The 24849-nt window shown below is 38.9% G+C and overlaps 1 protein-coding gene across 1 annotated transcript; it reads right to left on the bottom strand.

The window, feature by feature from the left end:
* Positions 1-316: 316 nt before the first annotated feature.
* On the bottom strand, positions 317-14005 carry fxyd5 (FXYD domain containing ion transport regulator 5). The gene is made up of 10 exons (XM_088327888.1): positions 13874-14005; positions 7088-7133; positions 5649-5690; positions 5454-5573; positions 4290-4328; positions 3880-3951; positions 3521-3550; positions 2012-2086; positions 1891-1936; positions 317-1528 (listed from the first exon to the last, which is right to left on the bottom strand). Exons 1-10 carry the CDS (start codon positions 13928-13930, stop codon positions 1489-1491), a joined length of 567 nt encoding a protein of 188 aa, XP_088184014.1. The 5' UTR covers positions 13931-14005; the 3' UTR covers positions 317-1488.
* Positions 14006-24849: the final 10844 nt, after the last annotated feature.

Genomic DNA, 24849 nt, shown 5'->3' with positions numbered 1-24849 from the left:
CAGACAGCCTGTGTCGGGACGTCAAACTCAGTTACTGACTTTGTGTTCTGAGGCGGGTCAGTGCAGTCAAAGAATGTCAACTCCAAATGTTAGCTTTCTTTTTTTGTATTAAGCATTATTATTCAGCCTACATTAGTAACCTACCCTGCATATTATAATCACAAATAACAATGGATTTTTTCTAAGCACAACACATTGATTCACAAACAATAAGGAAAGAAAAAAGTTCATGTTTGGCATTGATTGTGTTAACTGGTTTATTTCAACAGCTGAGTGAATGCAGTTTTACACCTGAACCACCAGAACATGCTATACAAACTCTATAATGTTTTCTAGCTGCCACAGACAACATTTGGTTTGCATTTATTTGAAAAAACATCATCACTTTTTGTAGTAATAACCTAGAGCAGGGGCCCAGAATGTTTGGCTCGTGAACCAGATATGGTTCTGTTCGTGAGTAAATCTGGCTCAAGAGTTGAAACAATGGCCAAAGCAGTTTCCTCTGATATTTTCCAATTTTAGTAGATGCAAAGCCAAAGCAACGCAGCAAGTGCTTGGTTCCGTCCAGAATATATAGGGCAAATCTCAACTACATTTTTTTAGTCACGTGTTGCACCCAAAAAACTTTTTTGGGGCGATACGACTCTGATATATCTTTTTATGGAAACTCATTGAACAATGTATATTTTCTATTGAGACAATTAATGATGAAAACCTACAAAACAAACTGGAAACAGCTAAAAATGCCAGCCAAGCACCCAGTGCAATTTTATTAGATTAGGGCTGGCTGGATATCTGTATACATAACACCTAGTTTTAATACCGTTGTTTATGATAATCAGCGTTTGCCTGGAGAGCGGGTTTATTATTTTTGTTAAGTTTTGCCTTAAACTATATGGTGTGGCTCTCCCCCAAAAAATCTGGCTTCCTTTTTGACATACTCAAAAATTAATAGCTTGCCAGACTAAATAACAATAATATAATTAGTAATAATAATAATAATAATAAATTGTACTTCGAAGCGCCTTTCAGGACACCCAAGGTCGCTGTACATATAGTAAGACACAACAATAAAGCAAAAATAAAGGAAGAGTAAAACAAGCAAGTAATCAATAGCAAAAAAAACACAATGGAGTGCAAAGTGGGCGGTATGTGAGTCAGATGGTCAAGAAAAGGCAAGTCTGACGAGGTGAGATTTGAGTCCGGATTTGAAGGTGAACAACGTCGCAAAATTCCGGTGGTAATGAGTTTCAGGGCTGGGGGGCAGAGCGGCTTAAAGCTCTGCTTCCCATGGAGCATTGGGTGAAGTAAGCTGAGGGGAGGAAGATGATCTGAAGGTATGTTTAACATGTCTGGCCTATGTGATTCATCATAAAACTGCCAACTGTAATAATTTTCTTTAAAGTGTAGGCTCATAAATAGACAACATATTGTGTTTGTCAATTTGACCTGTAAGACCAGGTTTGAGTCGTGTAGTAGTCGTAGACTTTAAGATGGCATCTCTGTTTGCTTCTGCACTCTGTATGACCTAAAAACACAAGGATTATTATAGCAGTCAACATTTCAAACATTTGAAAGCTGTGACCCCTGCTATTTTTTGCAGTCGCAGTTAAGAATCATGATTCGAATCACTTAATCATTGCAAACATCTTAGTCAGCACTCTTGTAGTGTCGAGCCAAGTGATTGATAGTGTGCAGTATGTCATCCGGTGGTGTGATATGAATTACTCCACCTCGGCTGTGATTTAAGCAGCAAGCTTTCATCTGTATTGGTTCTGTATTTTTTCCACCCCAAAATCAGTTTTTCTTTTTGCATTTTCTTAATGAAATCAGGAAGCAAGTGATTGATGTGTTCTTCTATTAGCGAGAAACATGAAATGAAATTCTTACTTTGATGACCTCTTGTGGCACTTAGGAAGCCGACAGACCTTGCCGCCTAGGCCACAGAGCAAGGAAAAAGTTGAATTTAATGATGGCTATTAGAAGAAATCACATTTTAACGTCGACTTACAGCCAAAGACCATGAGGCCAATCAGGAAAAGAAGTGCCGCGATGGACAGCCCCGTCACTTGCAGGGTTTGATAATCTAAACAAAGCAACAATAGGAAATGAGTGAGTTTTTTTAATGTTGTTTGAAAGTTAATTGGCAGTCTCAATTATTGTCATGAACTGAGCATACTTGAGCAAGTTGGAGCGATTATTTATTGGCTCTCAGTAGTACGTTAATTCTGTGTACAATAGAAACTGAGTAATTTCTCATGTGATGCTTAGGGTTGTGTTAGATAATTAAAATAGGTCACTGAGTAAGCTCTCACTATCACATGAGTTTTCCAGCTATATTCGTTTTTATATATAGCTATATTCGTATATATATATATATATATATATATATATATATATATATATATATATATATATATATATATATATATATATATATATATATACACATATATATATATATATAATGTATTCTATCAAATCAGTCCCCAGAAAGGGTCTTATCATACAACCTTGAAGGTTCAGCTGTGTGCTGATCTCTTGTACAGGGACTTCTTTTTACCCTGTAATGTGAGTTCTTACTGTGTTTGTGCTGCAAGTTCAATTTTTTTGCAAATATTCCTCACTGTACGAGAGGGCCAGAGACATTCTTGGTGAAGCCATCTCCATCAATTAATCTGGAGTGCACTCTGGTTTTATCTTTATTTTGAAACTTTGTAAAAACAATGCCCTCAACTGCATTGCTTTTCTCCAGGTCTATTTTTTTAAAGTCCGGACACTCAGTCTGGTCCCGGAAAAGAACACACAGCGAGACATCGGGATGTACTTCTCCTTCAGCTGTCAGGATAAAACTTCACTTCACTCATATTTCAAAACAACACTGACATTGTGGCATCATACCAATACTGGTTCATTTTCCAGTATCAATATTCTCCGATGTCAGCATACAGAGGAAGTCGAGGCAGGGGTGCTAAAGAGAAGCAATTGAATTTAAACACAAGCAAAGGTACCAAGTGGCCAACAAAGATGGGTTGACTTAACAAAGAAATGTTCAAGCCAGAAACAAAGACCAAAACCATAACTGGTAAATACATGGAGCAAAGTAATAAAGAAACCAGAAACAAAACACAAACAAACCAGGCATTATTGTGGTGGAAATCATATTAAACAATGACCCGACAGCCAGTAATGTTCAAAATGTCTTTTTAAAGTGTTTTGGAAAATTAGGCAAGGGTGTGAAACAATTGGATACACCTATGCCCAGTTCAAACCCCAGTTGGGGGCCTTTGTTGGATGGAGTTATGTCAGTGTCTTACATAATTCGTGGTACCCCAAAATGATTCCAGTGAGGATGAAACTCGGCCTTTGAGGCTTCTTTTGATTAAGGGCTATACAAATGAAAACGACTTGACTTGGGGTGTCACAGCTAATGTATTTCTAAAAATTGTACACTATGTTATGATGAATGACAATAAAAACTATTCTATTCTAAAGTTGAGGTAAGTCAATGAGTTCGTACCATATGTGAAATCTTCATCCCAAGCTGGGTCTGCAAAAAAAGGAAAAGTAAGTTAAGACAGTAAGTGGCGAAAAATGAATTAACTGGAGAAGAGCCACCTGGTGGTGACATATTTTGTTGCCCGGCTGACACATTGATGACAGTGTATCACAAACATCTGATCTTCTCTCGCAAAGGTAAAATCGAACATAAATCTTCAGGCAAGAAAAGAGGTGAGGTACTCTGTACCTACAGTCTGCCTTGAGTTTTGTTTGGAAGGGAGGGAATGGTAAGATTGTCAGTCTGACACATAATGCCAGTAAAACTGTCGACGCTCGGGGCAATCAAAGTGACGTTGGAGAAAGAAAATGTGTGGCTACCCCAGGCAGGATGTTGACGTGTCTTGTCTTTAGGGGTTGTCTTTGTGGTGGCATATGAGGATGTCTGTGAGGCTGTCAAAGGAAGGAAAAAAATTCAGTGTGAATTTGTTTTTATAGTTTTTTTCTACCAGTAGCATATGAAGAATATAAGCATACGATTTAAAATACATCTGTTATTTATAGCAATGTTTGCCTTTTGATAACCCAACTGTTAAACTAGGCACAGGAGTGTCCAATTATATCATACACCCATACACTATAATCTCTAAAACTGAATTCAGATTTACTTGGCTTTACATAACCCGAATAGCGGCATACATACTATTGTCTGCATGCAAACAGACCCAATGGCTCTATCAGCAGGTGCTCCTAACATACAATAAATTATAGAAAAGAGATTACAGTATTACCTGATGTGGATGTCAGCACTGTTGTCCCTTCACTGGAAACTACAGGACCACAGACATTCACACACAAAAAACAGTTGGATGGGTGGATGGTTTGGTGGATGGATAGATGGATGGACAACACTTCTTTGTGCACTCAGGAAAATTTTAATTCACCATTCAAAAATGGGTGCAAAGATGGCCAGCACACTATCTTGTTTGCCACATATATCATATAAATACTGCACAGGGTTGATTATCAACAGGTGATCAGAATTTTTTTTCAATGGCTTGAATACAAAATGCACTATGGGACTGAATATGCATTTGTGTTCAATTGCTGAACTGTTTTAAAGATTTCTTAAGATTTGTGTGCACTTACAGTCACATTAGAGGGAGAGTACATACATTTAAAACATGTTTTGTTCACTCTTCTCATGAAATATTTTGTGCAAGATTTGGGTACAACCTGAATTTGGCTAAATTACATTCCATTAATTACTATAGTTGATAGATAGCTAACAAGCTACTTTTCTAGCAATACAACTCTCAGTTTTCCTAAATAGTAAGATGGCTGAAAAACAAGATGGCTGAAAAACAAGTTAGACGGTTAGCTCCTTCTCATTGTTTTGCGGGGTATTATTATTATTATTGCGGTAACCTGCTCTAGACTATGTAAAATACTTTTTTTGCTTCTGAAATTTTCCCAAGTTTACATTTTTAAACTAATATTGGCTTTGACTTGGGTTATTAAACCGCCAGGCTTCAGAAATAGTTTCATGAAACTTACTATGTCCACCAGAAAACATGCAATAAACTTAATAAGGCAGTAAAACTCCAAGAAGTAAATGAAAATAAATACAGATATCCCTCGGTTTTTACGGTTATTGGTGACCAGAACCATCCGTGGAAAGAGACATTCTGCACATTAACATACACAGACAGACAGACAGACAGACAGACAGACAGACAGACAGACAGTTAGATAGATAGATAGATAGATAGATAGATAGATAGATAGATAGATAGATAGATAGATAGATAGATAGATAGATAGATAGATAGATAGATGTCTAGATAGATGTCTAGATAGATAGATAGATAGATAGATAGATAGATAGATAGATAGATAGATAGATAGATAGATAGATAGATAGATAGATAGATAGATAGATAGAACCAAAATACCTGCGTGAGTGCTGACTTCAGGTTTCGTGTTGCTGATATTGAATGGGTTGAGAGTGGTGATGCTCTGATTTAGGGTGATCACAATCGGGCGAGCAGTACTCCAGAGCTCATGTCCTTTTTCTGTTACACCGAGTTTGTTCAATAAATCACAATGCCACCGACTGATTACATGACTGTCAGAATAAATCAACATACCAGGTGTTGGACTGTAAGGTATAGCTGTGGTAGCTTCCGTCCCTGTGGAGAGAAGACAGTAGTGCTCATAGTGGAATGCGTTTCATAACAATCTCCCTTAGAAGAACAAAGAAGCGTTTTGTGTTAAACACAATGTTGTGATCTGTTGACACGGCAACCGCGTGATAATGATTCTGTCCATGTCGGGCAGAACGGCCTTACAGTATGTCCAAGTAATAGTCCTGAGAGTGGGGTGGAGTTACAGTACACAAACGTGTCTCTCATGAAAGTGACCACAGAGCAGGATTGTTGTGGACCACTCAAGGCACAGGAGAGCTTTTGTTTGCAAACTGGAGCTCTCAGCACCTTCCAGTTTACGACAACATACTGTCAAAAACGTGGACTCTTTAGAGCAGGGGTCTCCAACGTGGTGCCCGCTGGGGGCAGTTGAGGAGACCGAGGATCTACTATGAAAATAGCTGACCAGTGCTGGGTCATTTTGATTTTCCTGTAAAATGATTTTTTTTTAACTGGTTGACTGAGTCTATTTAACTCTATTTGTGATAACTAACCTGCTAATAATGTGGTAGCATTATAGCAATAACATGATAAAATAAAATCAATAAATTCCAGTTTATGGGCTTCATGGACAAAAGTATAGTGAAGTATTTTTAAGCAATTAATTAAGAGAGTAGACTGATAAATCTATTCATACATTAACCAAATTTATTTATTAATCTTTTTATCGATATATTCGACAGGAAATATAACAAACTAAATTACAATTTATGGATTTCTAAACTGTATTAACAAAGAAATTGCCTTCCTTTAGCTAGACATCTGGCTACCTTCTTAGTTTTGTAGCTGGCTATCTTTTTATTCATTAGCAATTTAGTAAACTTTTAACATTTTTCGCATGCTATCCAGCCAACATTTTCGCTTTTTTGCTAGTTATCAAGCTAAATTATGGCCTCCTTCTTAGCAAGATCGTTAGCTGTGTTTTTAGCTTTCTAGCTGGCTATTTCGATTGGTTTTAACTATTCTTAGCTATCTATCTAGCCCCCTTTTTAGTTTTTTTATCTGTTTACCTAACTATCAAGCTACCTTTTTAGCTATCTATCTCTTAGTTTTTACCTGTATCTTTCTAGCTAACATTGAAGCAAACTTTTTTTAGCTAGCAATCTAGTTCCATTTGAGTTTTTTACCTGTTTACATTTCTTACTAACTATCAAGCTACCTTTTTAGCCATCTAGCTAAGTTGCTATTTTAGAAATTCATATCAAACTGGGGGCCCTTCAAGCTAATAATCTAGCATAAAAAAAACGATTGACCAATCACAACCCTGTAGGTAGCAGGTTCAGATACTTAGCAGGTGTCTTGGGAAAATGGCAAGCGGAATTGTACAGCACCTGGATCTTCCACTTGTATAGTTTGTAATAAGGAAAAGTAGTGTCACTTACCATTTATTATTCCTGACAGCAGAAAACCCATAACAGCCATGCAAATCTGAAGTAAAATGAAAAATTTTAAAGTATGTGAAACATTTATTAATCTTTTTATTCTAGATCTACTCTATTTAATCTAATTCCATACCACTTTAAAAATCCCAATTTAAGTGTTTGTGTTTGCAAGTGAATTATAAGCTCCTAAACAGCTGATCCAATGTTGGGGAAAATTTACACTGATGTACTTCAGGCCTCCATGAGTGTCTTCAACTAGATTGCATGCCACGGCACCCCAAATAAAAACCAACAAAATTAAAATCTGCTTTCTTTTGGTCCGCTTGTGGGGCTTCTAGCGGCCAGATTAGGTAATGCAACCACTCCAAGCAGCCAAATCCAATCTTCCATCGGACCATTTGCTTGTTTATCAGAAAACAGTTAATTTAAGTATTAACACAATTTGTTTAAAAGGTATGTATAAAACAACAAAAACCAGAAAAATAAAGTTGGAATTAAAGAAGAGACAATTTAAGTATGAACACAATTTGTTTAAAAGGTATGTATAAAACAACAAAAAACAGAAAAATAAAGTTGGAATTAAAGAAGAGACTGGTGAGTGTACTAAAAATTAGCGGTTTGGAAAATGAATGTATGAGTAGAACATAATTTGTTGATTTGTACATAGATCATAGTTCAATTATTTTCTGAATAATGTGGATTTCACAAGCTTGGCCTTTCAAGAGAATATAATAGAGCAGGGGTCAAGAACCTATGGCTCGAGAGCCGTATACGGCTCGGAGATACAATTTACTCATGCTAATTTTAAATGTGTCTTTCCACTTCTGAATTTCCTAATCCAAATTAGGTGTGTTCAAAGCCAATGCACCTACAGTATTTATTACATTTTAGTTTGCTCCAGTCTATGAAAGGCAACGTTTTCAGCGTAGTTTGCAGTCAATGTGTTACACCAACAGAACCCGTTTTGGCTGTAAGTTGCTAAGAAATCCCTTATATAGAAGGTTTTAGATTATTAAAATGTGTCACGGAGTATCGTGTCACTATTGCATACGTTTTCAGCTACTGTATTTTAGATTGATTATTTAATCAGCATCATCTTTACTTCGATAATCACACAATTTCTTTCTCTCAGACGAAAGGAAATACTGTGCAGCTGGTAACTTTTCATGTGCAGTATTTTGTGACATTTGCAAAAAAGAACTGCTTGCACCTTGTTCCGTAACTATTATTCACAAAAAAATTAAGTTCAAAATGAGCCTCAACGACAAGTTTAAAGTGGTATATTTGTTGATATGAGACACAGTATTTGGCATAATTATTATCTAATACATTTGATCAAATAACATCACACAGTGAAATACAATGTGCGGAAAAAATAGCTTTTGTATATATATATATATATATATATATATATATATATATATATATATATATATATATATATAATATACAGTGGGACCTCGTTACTTCGCGGTTCCACGTTCACGGGTTCAAAGCTTCGCACGTCTAAAAAAAAAAAATAGATAAAATAAAATAATTTAAAAAAAAAAGTTTTTTTTTTTTTTTTTTTAAGCATGTTTGAAGGGGCGTCACTACTTCACGGATTTTCACTTTTCGCGGGTGGTTTTGGTCCCCGTTAACCGCGATAACAGAGGGATTACTGTATGGTGTATCTCTCTCTCTCTCTCTCTCTCTCTCTCTCTCTCTCTCTCTCTCTCTCTCTCTCTCTCTCTCTCTCACTCTCTCTCCCCAACAAAAACAAAAACAAAAAACAACTAAATATTTTGCTGTTATGGCTCTTTGGGTCATAAAGGTTCCCAACACCTTGATTAGAGTGCATTGTCGTTAAAACATGTCAAATGCACAAACATATTAAACCCTTTGTAATGGTATAAATAACAACATATAATAATATTATAATTGATAATTCTTTATCTGAGCAACTATTTCAGTCTGGAGCAGGTGGAAAAATGGCCACGGGCTAAAAATTGTTAGAATGGCTGCTTAATTCATCTTATTATTACGCAATAGTACATCACAATGTGATGTTCATACACACAAAAAAATTACAATAAATAAATAACTAATAATGTACAGTATTTGACCTATTTTCAGGAAATACTGCAATTGTGCAGAATTAGGCATTATTCTTCTTAGTTTACTTAGTTTAATATTTATAAATAAAAAAAAAAAAAAGAAAAAATAGTGCAGCACGGCGGCGCAGTGGTTAGCGCTTGTGCGGCACAGTTCATGTCATGGGAACCTGTCGTGGGTTCAACTCCAGCTCCAGACTTCCTGTGCGGAGTTTGTATGTTCTCCCCGTGCTTGCGTGGGTTTCCTCCGGGCACTCTGGTTTCCTCCCACGTTCCAAAGACATGCATTTCAGGTGAATTGTCCAAATTGTCCCTAGGTGTGACTGAGCGAGTGAGTTGTCTGTCCCCGTGTGCCCTGTGATTGGCTGGCAACCAGTTCAGGGTGTCCCCTGCCCACTGCCCGGAGATGGCTGGGATGGGCTCCAGCCCCCCCCCCCCCGCGACCCTAATAAGGATAAGCGGTACAGCTGATGAGATGAGAGATGAAAAAAGAGTCCTTAAAATGAGCTTGATATTTGCTCAATGCAAAATAAGAATATTTTGCTCCTTTTAAGCATTATATTTTAGAGTGATAGGTATGAGTTTTCTTATTCTCATCTCATCTCATCTCATTAGCTCCACCGCTTATAGGGTCGCTGGAGCCCATCCCAGCAATCATCCGGCAGTGGGCAGGGGACATCCAGAACTGGTTGCCAGCCAATCGCAGGGCACACAGGGACAGACAATTCGCTCGCCCATTCACACCTAGGGACAATTGGGACCGGCCAATTCACCTGAAATGCATGTCTTTGGAGTGCCCGGAGGAAACCCAGGCAAACAGGGGGAGAACATACAAACTCCGCACAGGAAGTCCGGTAGCTGGATTTGAACCCACACAGGAGGTTCCAAAGACCTTAGAACTGTGCTGCACATGCACTAACAACTGCGCCGCCGTGCTGCGAGTTTTCTTATTTTGTCAAAAAAAACAAGTTCAAATCTAAAAAAATATATGTCTTTTTGACTAGTTTACCAATTTTTTTGCAATTAATTCTTGTCTTACTAGGAAACCGAGTTACAATATCACAAAACAAGAAAAATGCTTCAAATGATAGATAATACATGCCATATTTGTGTATTCATATGTTTGTTTATTCATTCATTTTGCAGGTCAGACCATTGGTGAGGCATATCATAAATAATCAAATGTCAAGAACCGGAACAGGATCAGGACCCAAATGCGTGATGTTTCTCACACAATTTTATTGTATTTATTTTATTCAGCCAGTATAAACCATAAACATGATATATACAAGAAATCATTTGACACGCGAACACTCAATAATGATAAAATAAAAGATTTAAAAGAATAAAAAGAATAGAGTAAAAAAGATATTGTAGTGTATAATACAATGCAATTATATAGAATAGTTTAAAAAGAAAGAATATGTAAATAACAAGACTAGAGTAGAATAGGTCGGAGGAACGCCATTGGCATAACAATACTATACACAATAACCTAAATCAATTCCCGTTGAACATACGGATAGCAGAAGGGTAAAAACTTTCTTTAAGACGTGAAGTCTTGCTCGCAATGGAGCGAAGACGGCACCTGACAGCAGGTAATCAAAGTACCTGCGAGCAGGGTGACTGGGATTGTTTATCATTTTTAGTGTCCGTTTTCTAGCCATTTATTTTACGGGAAATGGGGAGTCATGCACGTCAGGCAGCAGTCTGGCGTGGAATGCTAGGAAGACAGAGGCCGGCGAGATCGATACCATTTGCCCAAGCAGATATCGGAACGGTGGGGTCGATACCGTACAGGACGGGCCAGACAGGATTGATATTGAAACAGGATATCGAAATTAAACAGGACAAACTAGACAGGAATGAAAACTGGAGAAAATAATAACCACGACAGAAATAGACGGGAACGAAACTGGAAACCGAAATTAAACAGGACAAAATAAACGGGAACAATACCGGACAGGAAATACCAACAGGAAACCGGACTGATGCAGTACCCACGTCTTACGGGCGAGAGGTTTGTTGACAAAAAGAGAGTGAAAGGACTGGGTTTTTAATAGCAGGGAAGCCAATCTGTCAATGAGCCGCAGCTGGCGCCATACGGGCGGGGCCAATTGGATAGCATGGCAACCGTGACAATGTTGTCAGAAAAATAAGTTAAAATATTTAAAAAAATATGTGTCTTTTTGACAATTAATTCTTGTCTTACTAGAAAACTGAGTTACAATATAACAAAATAAGAAAAATACTTCAAATGATATGTAATATATGCCATCTTAATGTATTCATAGGTTTGTTCATTCATACAGTTTTCAGGGCAGACTATTGGTGAAGCATATCATAAATAATGAAGAATGTTTTTGGGTTGACTTCTCCTATGTGTTTAGTAATTAAGTGAAGTTATTGATAAGTACTAGTAGTGCCATGAGTTTCTCCAGACATAACGTGTAAACACTTTTGAGGAAAAACGATGCATAAAAAGTTACTTCAAGTAGTATGCAATGAGTTACTTTTGCACGAGTAATGAGTATTTAAGGATGACAACTTACAAGTAAGATTTTGAAAACCATTTTATAGTTTCATTCTTATGATAAAACACATAAGCCCCCTGATGTGTACTCAGCTAAGCCATCATTGCTGGTTGCTACGGTTACGGCATGCAGAGGACTAAACAATACAAACTCTGTGAATCATACACAATGCAATATGATTGTGTACACAGTGAGGGGGAAATTTGGCTGGGGCAATTCAAAAGGAAGCCGTTATTCCAAATACCTTCTGTATTTGAAAAAAAAAAAAGGCAGGAAGTTTGCTTTGCGGTCGATGCCACATTTAGTATCCGTCCTTCCTTTTTTGAAGCAACATCCCCCTCACTTCTGTTGCTACGTGGCAGACAACTGCTCTTCACTTTAAATGTCATTGTTTTTAGAGACGCACACATCGGAAAAAACACAACTTTTTTTTGTCTCAGAATGCAACAAAAAATACCCACAAATAGCTACAGAGGCTGCAAGCTGGGCTTGCAACGCCGGTTCCAGATAAAAGATGGTATCGATCATACTTCAGCTTGTGTTTCAAGTGCGGACCTGTCGCCAATTAAAATGTGGGATCGGACAATGTGTCAAATTTTTTTGTCTAAGGGAATGGAAATCCTTCACTTGTTTATGTTGATATACACCAGAGGTGGGTAAAGTAGCGAAAAATGTTGCTTGGGTAATGGTACTGTTACTTCAGAAAAATATGACTCATTAAAAGAAATCTACTAAATTCTACCAAAGACTTAAGAGCTTTTTCCCGAGCACATTACAGAGATGGTACTAAGACCAGTTCCCCTCGGGAGTGAAAATATTGAAAGTATTGGGTTGTGCTAAAATGCAAAAAGGGTGAATTTATTTACAACAAGACCCCATACATTAAAATTACAGCCACATGTCTACATTATTTTATTGGTAAGGGCTTGAACCAAGAAATAAGCTATTTGAGGTAATTTTAGTTTTCTCAAGGTGCTGAATTATTTCAGGTTTGGTGCATACATTGCAAAAGCAGCTGTGATCATACCAATTGTTTGGTCCAGTATATAAAGGACTCAGTTTTACCTATAGTTTATAGTCAAAGTGTTGCACCAAAAGACCCAGTTTTGGCTGTAAATTGCTAAAGAATCCTTTACATGGTATCTCATTAAATAAATGATTTTCACTGTTGAGACACTCTATAATAAAAATCCACAAAACAAACTGTAATTACCCACAAACGCTAGTCAAGCAAACAGAACAATTTGATTGGATGAGCAGTAAGGGTCTAGGGAAATTCATACATATCTTTTTGTTTGCTTTTTTTGTGACATATTTACAAACAAACACTGCTTGCACCTTGTTTGGAAACCATTATTTATGACAAAATGATTCCAACATAAGCTGTGGGAGGAAGACAGGTTTAAAGTGGTATATTTGTTGATATGGGACGCAGGCTCTTGCATTATTATTATCAAACAAATTTGATTAAATCATCTAATGCACAGTGAAATAAAATGAGCTGAAAAATTACCCTCAGTTTTGAGAGCAAAATAATTTGATCAAATCATCTAATGCACACCCCGCGACCCTACTGAGGATAAGCGTTGCAGCTAATGAGATGAGATGAGAGATCTAATGCACAGTGAAATAAAATGAGCTGAAAAATTAACCTCAGTTTTGAGAGCAGGTATGGTGGTTTTGGGGAAGAAATCTGTCTTAAATTATAATGTATGGCGGTCTCTCAAAACAAATCCTAATATTTTGCCAAGATGACTTTTTGCGTCCAAAGGGTTCCCGATCCCTGTATAAAGTGATTTGCAATCATTAATGAGAGGAGCAATTGGCTGAAGTTGACAGGTTTTGTTATAGCAGAAAGTTTATTCCTGGGTCTGAAATGTGATCTTTTCCCCACCCCGAAGTGAAAATGAAACTTTGACCTATCCTAGTGGCATCTCGTTCTCCTGTCTGAGGGAGATTGTGACAGGTAAGCATCCGGCTGCCTTGAGCGCTGACAGCTCACATTAGCAAGGTCATGCCAATCTTCATCTGGCTGCATAGCATATGTCAAAGCTGGGGCCCGCTCCCCTCAGGGCCCTTGAGGCTTTTACTCCCTAGCGACCCGCCTGTTAGTCACATCTCCCTCATCATTCAGCCATGCTCGTTTGGATAGCGCTTACCTTTGCGTCCATTGCTCGAGGCGATCCGCACAAGAGCTTCATCCTCTTGTCCATCATATACCAGGCTTCTTCTTTTTGGTCCCGAGAGGCTGATGAGGTAATACCCCAGCAGCCACACCCAGTGCTGGTCGTCGCAACTTCCTCATCCAGACATGTCAACTGCGTGTCATTTGTTCACTCCTCCGAGCTGCATATTCTTTGTCTAGTGCTCTTTTACTTCAGTGGTCTCAGCAGGACGCTATTGTCTCTTTTGAGCTCCTTTGAGGACATTTACAGATATCAATCAAAAAGCAGGGGTCTTTAAGTCAATTGACTTGAGGGTCGCTGGAGCTAGGGTCTGGGTAGGTTGGGCCACAAGAAAACTTCTGAAAAAAAAAAAAATCCACTGTTCTCAAATATCTTTTAAAAAATGCTACACAAAATAAGATCTAAAAACCAAAATAATTTCAAGAATTCATGTGAAAATAAATCAAGTAATAAATAGATCCATAATTTGCACAGAAGGCACTTGCATTGAAGGCACATAGTGTATCATTTGACCAATAGATGTTGCTTTATTGTGCCATGCAACTAAAAACGAGTGCTAAAAAGAAGGAAGACAAACTACAGAGACTAAAAGTGACCAAACCACAATATTTTTTTTATGCCCAGTCCTTTGCAAAGAACAAAAAAAGGAAAAAAAGGGAAAAAAATGATATAAATATGACACTTTATTTTTCGAAGTTCATGTATTTTTGCTTATTCTATAAATCAGTATTTGTTTTATTATTGAACTAAATTTTTCCTACCACGGGGCACTTAATATATTTAATTAAGGCAAAAAACCATACTGTCACGGTTGCCATGGCGCCCAATTGGCCCATGCTGTGTGACGCCAGCTTCTTTCATGGTTGCCAGGGTGCCCAATTGCCCCCGCCCAAGGACACCAGCTGAAACTCATTGACAGATTGCTCCTTGACTATTTAAATGCTGTCCTGTGAGTCGCCTTTTGCAGGAGCCTCTGTGAAACTCTGTTTTGACACGTTAAGCCCTGAGAATCTCCGTTTTTCCTGTGTTTTTGCTCTTGTTTTGCCAAGCCCTGTGAAACTCTGTTTTTTTCTGTGTTTTTGCTCCTGTTTTGCTCACGCCACGATCTGTTTGATTTTGACCACTTCCGCGTTCCGAGCAATCTACTTTCCACGACCAACGATCTCCGGATCGAGTGTGCACTCCTTTCTCTTCTCCCTAATAAACTGTGAGTAACGTTACGCGAGTGGGTTCTGCTTCCTGTTCTGGTCCTGACATATACACCAGCCAGTTTCGCGTTTGTCCCCGCAGCAGTTGCCACTTACAGTTTTTGTTTCCAGGTAAGCTTAACTGCTCAAAGCCTGTTTTTTTGGTTGGCCAGCAACGGGTCTTTTCTGCTGAGGCTGTCCCCCTTTGGTTGATCGGTCCCGGTTAGCCCCCTGTTGGTGGTTCTGCATGTGTTTTTTGTTTGCCAGCCCCTTTTAGGCTGCTCGCCATCTATTGTGCCATTACTCTATCCACCTGTGACACAACGCCCAGGCGTTCTCCGCAAAAGCTTCCAAAACTTGACTTAGAACACTCGCAACCTCTTCAAATAATTAACACGTAAGACAATGTGGCAACTGACTTGCTCGGGAGATGGTGTTCCTCCAATGACATCACAGCTCAGGATGACAAACACATGCTGTCTTCAAACGACATTATCTTGGAAAATAATTGGAATATACCAATGAATTATATATAGACTTTATGCCAAAACCATGTACTATTTTCTCACATTTTGAATGTTTTAGGCTTTTCCTTTAAGAGTTGATTGAAAAGTGCATATGATACATTATTACAATACTGTGAAAAAACTTACTTGTATCATATTCGATTTTATCACAATTTCACTGATTCAATCTGTGTTAGGGTCTCAAGTGACCCGTTTGAAGGTTATAAAATTAGAAACTTGTGTCTTTCACGGGCTGTAAAATCAATAAAAATGGGAATATATGGTTGTAGATGCATATTATGTTGTAATAACTATAATGAGAGATAGTCCTTACTTTTTAGTGGTCACAAATTAGACCCTGGGTCAGTATTGGCCTGCTAACAACGGTTAGTAATGCCTATTCTTAACAACACATGAGGGTTAAATCCAATCAAAAATGTCCCAATCACTCCCATGCAGTGAATAAAAAATAAATACTTTTGTGTAAAGTTGAACACTTCTTCATTTCTTTCTCTCTCTGTACATATATGTAAATTTAATCTCTCAATATCTGCATGAATAACGACTTTATCTTTGGTGTTTGTGACTGTAAGAGGTGGGCGTTGACGAAAGTGAAACATCAGCGGTGATTAAACTGATAACATTTTTCTCAACAGCAGGAGGTCAAGTAGATATCAATTCTGACGCAAAGTTCTGTTAATATTAAAGCGTTGAGACCCGACATATGCTGAGCTTGAATTGTTAATTTATGCCGATGGGACAAGCATTGTGACAAGCAGAAGGACTAACTCCTTTGATGAATTGAAGGCTTTGTCAGATTTTGTGTAAAACATAGACGCGATTGTTTAAATATCCCACAACATTGGGGGAGGAACGGACTCAAATAAATGGAACTGGCTAAACATAAAAACTATGTACTCATTTTAGAAGCTGATAATTTTTTTTTTGATTCTTTCTTTAAAGATTGAACCTATTGAACTGAGTGGTGGCTGGCAGACTTGACTCTAAATGAAGGTAAATTATTCTAAAATGTTACTGGAAGTTTGGAAACGCAGAAGAAGTACAGAGACAATTTAGGAGGAAGTTTTACATAGTACCAGTTCTTATCCCCTCAATAGGAGATAAGTCTGAATTTAACGGAACTGTTCAGGACATTGATCGAAAGCATTCCGGAAGACCATGTTCATCAAAAATGTTCACAAAACAGGATTACTGGAAACGTTTCATTGACCTCAAAGCAAGTCTTTGCGCCAAGCTAGTTGTAAGCAGAAAAAATAACGCCTTTACGAAACTGCAATATTTTTTCAGTAACGGGGTAATCTAACAATTTTTTCTGCCGTTAACGTTACTGACGGTCAAAAGCGGTGTGTTACTTTGGCTAAAAAACGCCAACATAGACGTGTCCCCACACTTTACGCAGTTTTCAGCGGCGCGGTTTTCCACTCTCTTCGAGTTGTTTACATCACATCTTTTCGGATCATATCACCTCAAAATATCAAAATAGTGAATATAATATAGCTAGGTACCAATTAAGAATATAGCATTTACTAATGCGCCAAAAGAATAAAAAATGTAAGCTTTATATTTGACAGCAACTTGACTCGCACCGCTCGCAAACAAAACGTCTCTATGAGCCGGCTCTTGGAAGTGAACAAAAGGAGCGTGCTCCCCACTTATCAACAGCTGGTTCCCTCTGAGATGGCTCTTTTCTCTTATGATTCGTCAGTATGCCCTTTTGGGCATTCTGTGTTGTTGATTTTATATTTTTTTAGCATTAAAAAGGTTAAAATAGTTGTGCATTTTATCCTTTTTTTTAGATTCATACATATCTTAATTATATTTTCTGTGCTTTTCAGTGTTAATGTGTTTATATAACATTTCGAGTTTGTTTTTTCCCTCTTTTTTATGTATTTATTTACATTCACCAGCTCGGTGACCTTGGGGGTATGGCGCCCGCCCCGAGACTGGGAGGTTGTGGTTCAAGCCTCGTCCGAGTTGCCTCCCTGCTTGGCGTTCAGCATTAGGGTTTGGAATTGGGGGGTTTGGTCACCTGACTCCCAACACCTCAGTTGGGTTGAGCAAGGGAGCTGGGTATCGCCTCCTCTGTATACATCTCCCAAAAAGAGCCAGAAATGACTCTAGCCATGTATATATATATGTATATATAATTTACATTTATATCCCTCTTTTTCCTTTTTTAATCGTATTTTCTATTTTGTTTCTTTTTTCCTCCATTTTTGTTTTTTTTGTCTTTATTTACCCCCCCTTTTAAGTCATTCCGCACATCGTGTGACATAGTAAATGGTAATAAAGGGATTCAAGCAATAAAAAAAAAACACCTGAATTGTCACGATTGCCATGGCGCCCAATTGGCCCCCGTCGTGCGGCGCCAGCTTCTGTCAAGGTTGCCATGGTGCCCAATTGGCCCCACTCGTGGGCGCCAGCTGAAGCTCTTTAACAGATTGGTTCCCTGTCAGTATTTAAACGCTGTCCGGTCAGTCGCCTTTTGTCAGTCCGTCTGCGAATCTCCGTTTTTACACAGCAAGCCCTTTTTTCGCCTGTCCTGTGTTTTTGCTTTTGTTTTTCTCCCGCTATCATCTGTTTGATCTCGACCACAGCTACTCTCCTCTTCGGTTTTCCCGACACCGCCATTGCTCGCCACGCAAGTCCCACTACCGCGGCTGAGCAACCTACTCCCCGTGACCAATGATCTCCGGATCGAGTTTGCGCTCCTTTCTCTTCTCCCCAATAAAACTGTGAGTAACGTTACGCGAGTGGGTCCTGTTTCCTGTTCTGGTCCTGACATGAAGAGCCGTTTGGGGCCCAGAAGAGACAGCCCTCTTTAGTGAGCCGAACTGAAACACAAAACCAAAAGGTACTCTAAAAATAGTCGGGATTCCCATCATTCAAGTAAACTATGGTCAAAGACGTCTCTTCGGTATTTTGTATTTGCTCAGAAGATTTCAAATTCTTTGACATGAAAATTATTTTAGAATTAACAGAAGTAATTACTTTCCCTGGTAACTATTTACTACTATCCATCCATCCATTATTTTCCGCTTAACTGAGGTCGAGTCGTCGAGGCAGCAGCCTCAGCAGAGAAGCCTAGACCTCCCTATCCTCAGCCACCTCATGCAGCTCATCTGACGGGATCCCAAGGCGTTCTCAAGCCAGCCCAGAGAGGTAGTCTCTCCTGAGTGTGGTGGCTCGTCCCCGGGGCCTCCTGCCGGTGGGACATGCCCGACACAATTCAGGAGGGAGGGGTCCAGGAGGCATCCATATCAAATGCCCGGGCCACCTCAACTGTCTCCTTTCAATGCGGAGGAACAGTGGCTCTCCACTGAGTCCATCCAAGATGAGTGAACTTCTCACCTTATCTCTAAAGGAGAGCCCAGCCACCCTGCGGAGACAACTAATTTTAGCCACTTGTATCCAGGATTGTGATCTTTCGGTCATGACCCACAGTTCAAGACCATCTGTGAGGGTAGGGACGAAGATTTACCGGTAAATCGAGAGCTTTGTCTTTTGGCTCAGCTCCCTTTTCACCACGACGCACCAGTAGAGGGTCGACATGATGGCAGACTCGACACTGATATGTCTGTCCATCTCCCGTTCCATTCCACCCTCACTCGCTTGGGACAGGATCTTATCCGCAACCCGGAAGGAGCATGCCACCCTCTTCAGGCTGAGTACCATGTCTCGGACTTGCTGATCTTCATCCACTTGGCTTCAAATCGCTCAGGTCAGAGCTGGAGATCACAGCTTGAGGATGCCAACAGCATCACATTATTTGCAAAAAGCAGAGATGCAATGCTTTTTCTCTGTTACCTTTTCCTTTTACTTTTTTCATCCTTATCTCTAATTTCTCCTTTTTTCTTAATGTTTTTCTTTTTTTTTCCTTTTTTTTTTGCTTTTTGTGAAAGGCTAGGTAAAAAAGTAAGGGGAAATAATGTGTTTAGGTCACTTCGAGTCTCTGTTTGTATTCATCCATGTGCATTTAGCACTCTTTTTCTGTTGCACAACAGCATACAACGACATCTAGTAGTCAAATATTACACACTGTACCTTTTGAGATGAAATGAAATGATCTGCATTTATATAGCGCTTTTCAAGTCAATGACTTCCCAAAGCGCTTTACAATGTGCTCCACATTTCCCAATAGCGGCCTTGCAGCCATGTAAGGCGCTAACCTGCTTATTGGGGGTATTAGGGGTTCAGTGTCTTACCCAAGGACACTTCCACATGTAACACGGACGAGCCGGTATTTGAACTGGGATCCCTTGATCCCAAGACGAGCGCTCTACCTCCCGAGCTACTGCTATGTGTAAAACACATAAAGTCTGTCTTCAGTCCATCTTATGGAAATTAATGCACCAGTATTGCAAGTGGTAATGCAAAGCACATCTTGTTATTCTACTGAATAACTTTTAGGATTGTTAAATTTGCCAAGTATGTCTTCATTACATTTGCATTTATTCATCATTCTCATTATCAAAACCTTTATTGTAGAAAGTTCAGGATGTCATGTTTGCCCATCACGAAAAATTTGTTGGCTCGCGTTGCACTTAAAACAAGTGCATGGAGGTTGCCGGCATGCAGCTCAAGATATATTTGCCTTCCTCGAATCAGCCTGACCTTTCTTGTTAGAGTTAGACTGAATGATGAAGGATACACATTTGGAGACACTTTTTTTTTCTCACAAAAAATGTATCATGCAGCCGTAGTTTCTGTACAAAAACTTCCACAGCACAACAACGAGTAAGTTGCTGTGCCATACAACCCTTCATCAGCAAGGAGGCCCTACACCATACACTGGTTTACCTCTGCGGCATCATATGCTGTCAAAACTCAGCCCTCAGTCGCCTTTTGTTTTGGCGTATTAGTAAACACTACATTCTTAATCGCTATTCAACTACAGTACGAGATGGTTGCTATTTTGAATGGTAACATAATCCAAAAATATGTGACATAAACAACTTGAAGGAGAACGGAAAACCAACTCGCTTGAAACAGCGTCAGGTGTACGGGGGCATTTCAGTGTTGGCGTTCTGCAATCAAAGTAACGCATCTCACTTATCCTTCAGTAACAATAATGACGTTGTAACAGCGGAAAAAAAATTAGTGCGATTACCCCGTTACTGAAATAATATCGTCATTACTTAACAGCGTTATTCCGAATATAAGAGAGCCCCCCCAAAACAGTTTTAGAAAAGCCACATACTAAAAGAAAACTGTACTCAAAATGTTAATATGTGTACCTAAACAACAACAACTGTTTAATTATGTAAATAAGATTAGTATACTGGTAAAATAAATAGAACATTTTTAAACCATTTATGGTGCCTTTCAGCAGGGCTTCAATGGCAGACACATGTACACAATTTTCGTATTTTGCAATCATTTCCTTCTTTCACTAGATCGTGTTTGTCAATGTTCTCCACTTTTCTTCCCCCTACTCACTAACTTTCTTGAAACCCATTGTTATGGGCAAAAAGGAAATAAAATGAACGATTTCACAACAAAATGAGATGTGGTCTTTTTGAAACACGATCACGATGGCGCCAATTTACTGGACAGGATGTTATGTTTTTGGAGGATGAGGATGATCTCAATAATAAAATTATTAATATAACCCTTTAATGCATAGTTCAGGCCCTTTTGGTGACTTTGAGATGATATGTAATGATATGGGCCCAAAAAGCTTCAAATGCCTCGTTACACTGTGACAAATACCATAGCGGTCTTCATAAAATGTTCAATATTTGTCCGAGTGATTAATGAAGCCGGGGATTAGCCATAGGTCAAATATTCTTTGATGGTTTTTTTCCCAATGTGCCGGTAATTTGAAGCTTACCCTTTTAAAACCATCATCAATTTTCACTTTTGGTTTCTGCTTGTTTGTTAAGTGTATCGGTCAGGAAGTATTAGGAAGGATGTGAAAACAGGCAAGCCAAGCTAAGTACCGTATTTTCCGCACTATAAGGCGCACCTAAAAGTCTTGTTTTTTTTCAAAAGCTGACCATGCGCCTTATAACACAGTGCGCCTTATATATGGCTCAATATTAAATTCGCAAGGTCTCGCAACTACGAGAAACAGCCGCCGACTCCATTTTTCGCGCTGTGCATACTGGGAAATATTAAACGATTGGTAGTTGCCGGGGCTCGTGTTGTATTTGTTTACTAAGTGGCAAAATGGCTACCCCATTAAACTGCTTAATTCATATTCAACAAATACAGTATTTGTCTGAATCCAGGGTTATGACTGGTGAAGATGTAAAGCACAATTTACCTTAAACAAACGCAGAATAATTCAGAATGTCACGTTTGAGAGAGAGAGAGAGCGAGAGAGAGAGAGAGAGCGAGATTCTCTTTCATACGTGCATTTGTATAAGAAAATGGCTCCTGTTAAGAGACACGCGTACAACGCCGAGTTTAAACTCAAAGCGATCAGTCACGCAGCACAACACGGCAATAGAGCGGCAGCGAGAGAGTTAAACTTAAATGAATCGATGGTACGGAAGTGGAGAAAGGATGAAGATAAGCTCCGCCAAGTAAGGAAAACTCAACAAAGTTTCCGTGGCAATAAAGCAAGATGGCCAGAGTTAGAGGAGACACTTGAACAGTGGGTTGTTCAACAAAGAGCGGCAAGCAGAAGTGTCAGTACGATAACTATACGTATGAAGGCAACAGCGCTGGCACAAAAACACCGGACGTGTTGGATGGCCCATTCACTGAGATATGGTCAATTCGAACACAGCAGAAGAAGAATTCGAGGGATTCGTCGATGAGGAGCTTATAGAGTGATCTTTGTTTTTCTTTTGTGTGTTTACGTTTTACATTTTACAGTTATTATGTTATTGCTTTGCACTCGTTGTTTTTGCACATTACGAGTGTCACTTTATTGCGATTGCACTAACGTTTCATTTAAAATAACAGTATCAGACGTTTTTTTCTTTGCGTGTTGACTAAATGGACAAAAAATAAAATGATATGTCGATGTTGTTCAAAGATGTCAAAGATGTGTCACGAAAATGCTTTACCTCAGAGAAAATAATAAAACGGCTGTTTATTTATTTTGGGAGTGAATGGAGTTGTGGAAAGCTTGTTTGTTAATAAAGTTTGACCTTTTTGAATATTTTGTTGACATTCCCTTGAGCGTGGCAACATCTAGAGGTTGCATAAAGTAACTACATTCTCTACTGTAGTCAAGTCGTCACATTTATTTACCGTAAATAGCCCTTAATCCCAAAAATGTCTCGAAGGACTGCACAGGATTACAATTACAAAATTGCACAATTACCTGATCTTAAACCAGCATGCACTTATAGCGCCTTATAATGGGGTGCGTCTTATGTATGGCATAAGTTTTAAAATATATCATTCATTGAAGGTGCGCCTTATAACATGGTGCGCCATATAGTGCGGAAAATACGGTGTTTGTTCCTCTTTTATTCTCCTCATCTTAATTGTGCGGTCTCCTGCGACAAGTATGGTCAGGCTCCCTGGAGATTCTTCACAAGGCTGCAAATAAAAAAAACCTGCGCATGGAAACGATGAAAAATAGACCTTGACACAGTATTGAGCTGTCAAGCCTTCAGTTAAGCACATGCCATTTCCTTCTCGACTTCTCCCTTTGCGGCCAAGGCGACTCAAACTTCAACAATTATACAGTAACCAGCCAATTGGCTCAGACAGGTGATGATAGAGAAAAGTGGGCCTAATTGAGGAAATATCTGAAGGGAAAAGGGAGCTTTATCTACAAAATGGCATGCTGGCTCCTGTCTAGAATGATGTCGATTAACTAGGGCGGCCTCACAGTTTTAAGAGATAAGGGTGGGTGGATCCATCCAAATATCGATACTGAGCGAGTACCTTTAGCGGATCGATACTATTCAGGGGTCGGCAACCCAAATGTTGAAAGAGCCATATTAGACCCCAAAAGACAAAAGACATAATTGTCACGTCTATCTAAACCCATTCCTTTCTGTCACCTGTTGTCAGTCCGTCTGCGAACATCAGTTTACTCTAGACAATCCCGTCTGTTCCCCGGCTTCGACCCGTTTTTTGATCCTGACCACGTCTACTCTCCTCTCCTGGCTTTCGTAGCGCAAGTGGGTCCTGCCTCCGTTCTGGTCCTGAAAACATTTGTCTGGAGCCGCATGAAAGTAAAAGCTTTATGTAAGTCTTGTGTATTTCATTATCTATATCATCCTACGAGAACGATGTGCCACGTGACTATTGTAGGATACCTCATCAAGTTTAACGTAATTACCAGACATGGGGACTTGAGACTTAGTGACTTGGACTCGAGTCGACTCGAGTCGCTGTTTTTATGACTTGTGACTTGACTTGGACTTGGCAATCTAAGACTCGGGACTTGACTTGTGACTTGACTTGCCCAAGAAAAAAATACTTGGGACTTACTTGGGACTTGAAGGTGAAGACTTGAGACTTACTTGAGACTTGCACATGTGTGACTTGGTCCCATGTCTGGTAATTACTATATTTTGATGAATTGAAGAAATAAGATAAGGAAATCCAATTATTGATCAAATTTTCATTGTGAGCATTCAATAAAACAATAAAATGAAACTTGCATGACGTGCACCTTGTCTGAGCAACAAATATAGTGCAATAAAACGTAGCATGAAATTATAAAACAGCAGCATTTTGTTAAGGTTAAGTAAAAAAAACACATTAATGAAGTTTAAGTTTGATTTCTGTGCAAAGTCAGAGCATCGATAAAACATAGTAGCAGCATCTTCTCCTCTGATACTAAAAGCAGCCAGCCTCACACCTTAACAACAAAACATAAATAATATCCCTAAGTGTCGTTTAAAAGATATACTGACTGAAATCAGAAATCACTTACAGAAAACAGTTACTTTGTTGCTAAAAAAGGCCTTCTGACAGCCTTTTGCTCTTACCCGCTTAATGAGACTTCTGTGTTGAAATTAGGAGTGCAGTGGTAGATTGTGACGCTACCGCTTTAAAAGGGGCGGAGCTTGCACACCGCACAGGTCAAGCAGGGAAGACACGAGAGAAGAAACAAGCGAAGGACTATCACTATAATAACGTTGTTAGTTTGACATAGGATTATTGATACAATATAACTTTGATCCAATTGTGGTTGCACTTCATTTGCACTACTGATTTCATTTTCAAAATATTGTGCAATGAAAAGTACCGTAATGTATGGACTATAAGGTGCCCCTGAATATAAGACAAAAATGTTTTCTTACTGTCATGGTTAAAA

Source organism: Urocampus carinirostris, chromosome 2 (assembly GCF_059441175.1).
Source record: "Urocampus carinirostris isolate Australia breed hairy pipefish chromosome 2, RoL_Ucar_1.0, whole genome shotgun sequence".
Classification (NCBI taxonomy): Eukaryota; Metazoa; Chordata; class Actinopteri; order Syngnathiformes; family Syngnathidae; genus Urocampus; species Urocampus carinirostris.
The sequence above is the reverse complement of the archived record's forward strand: the minus strand, read 5'-3'. Positions and strand labels throughout refer to the sequence as shown.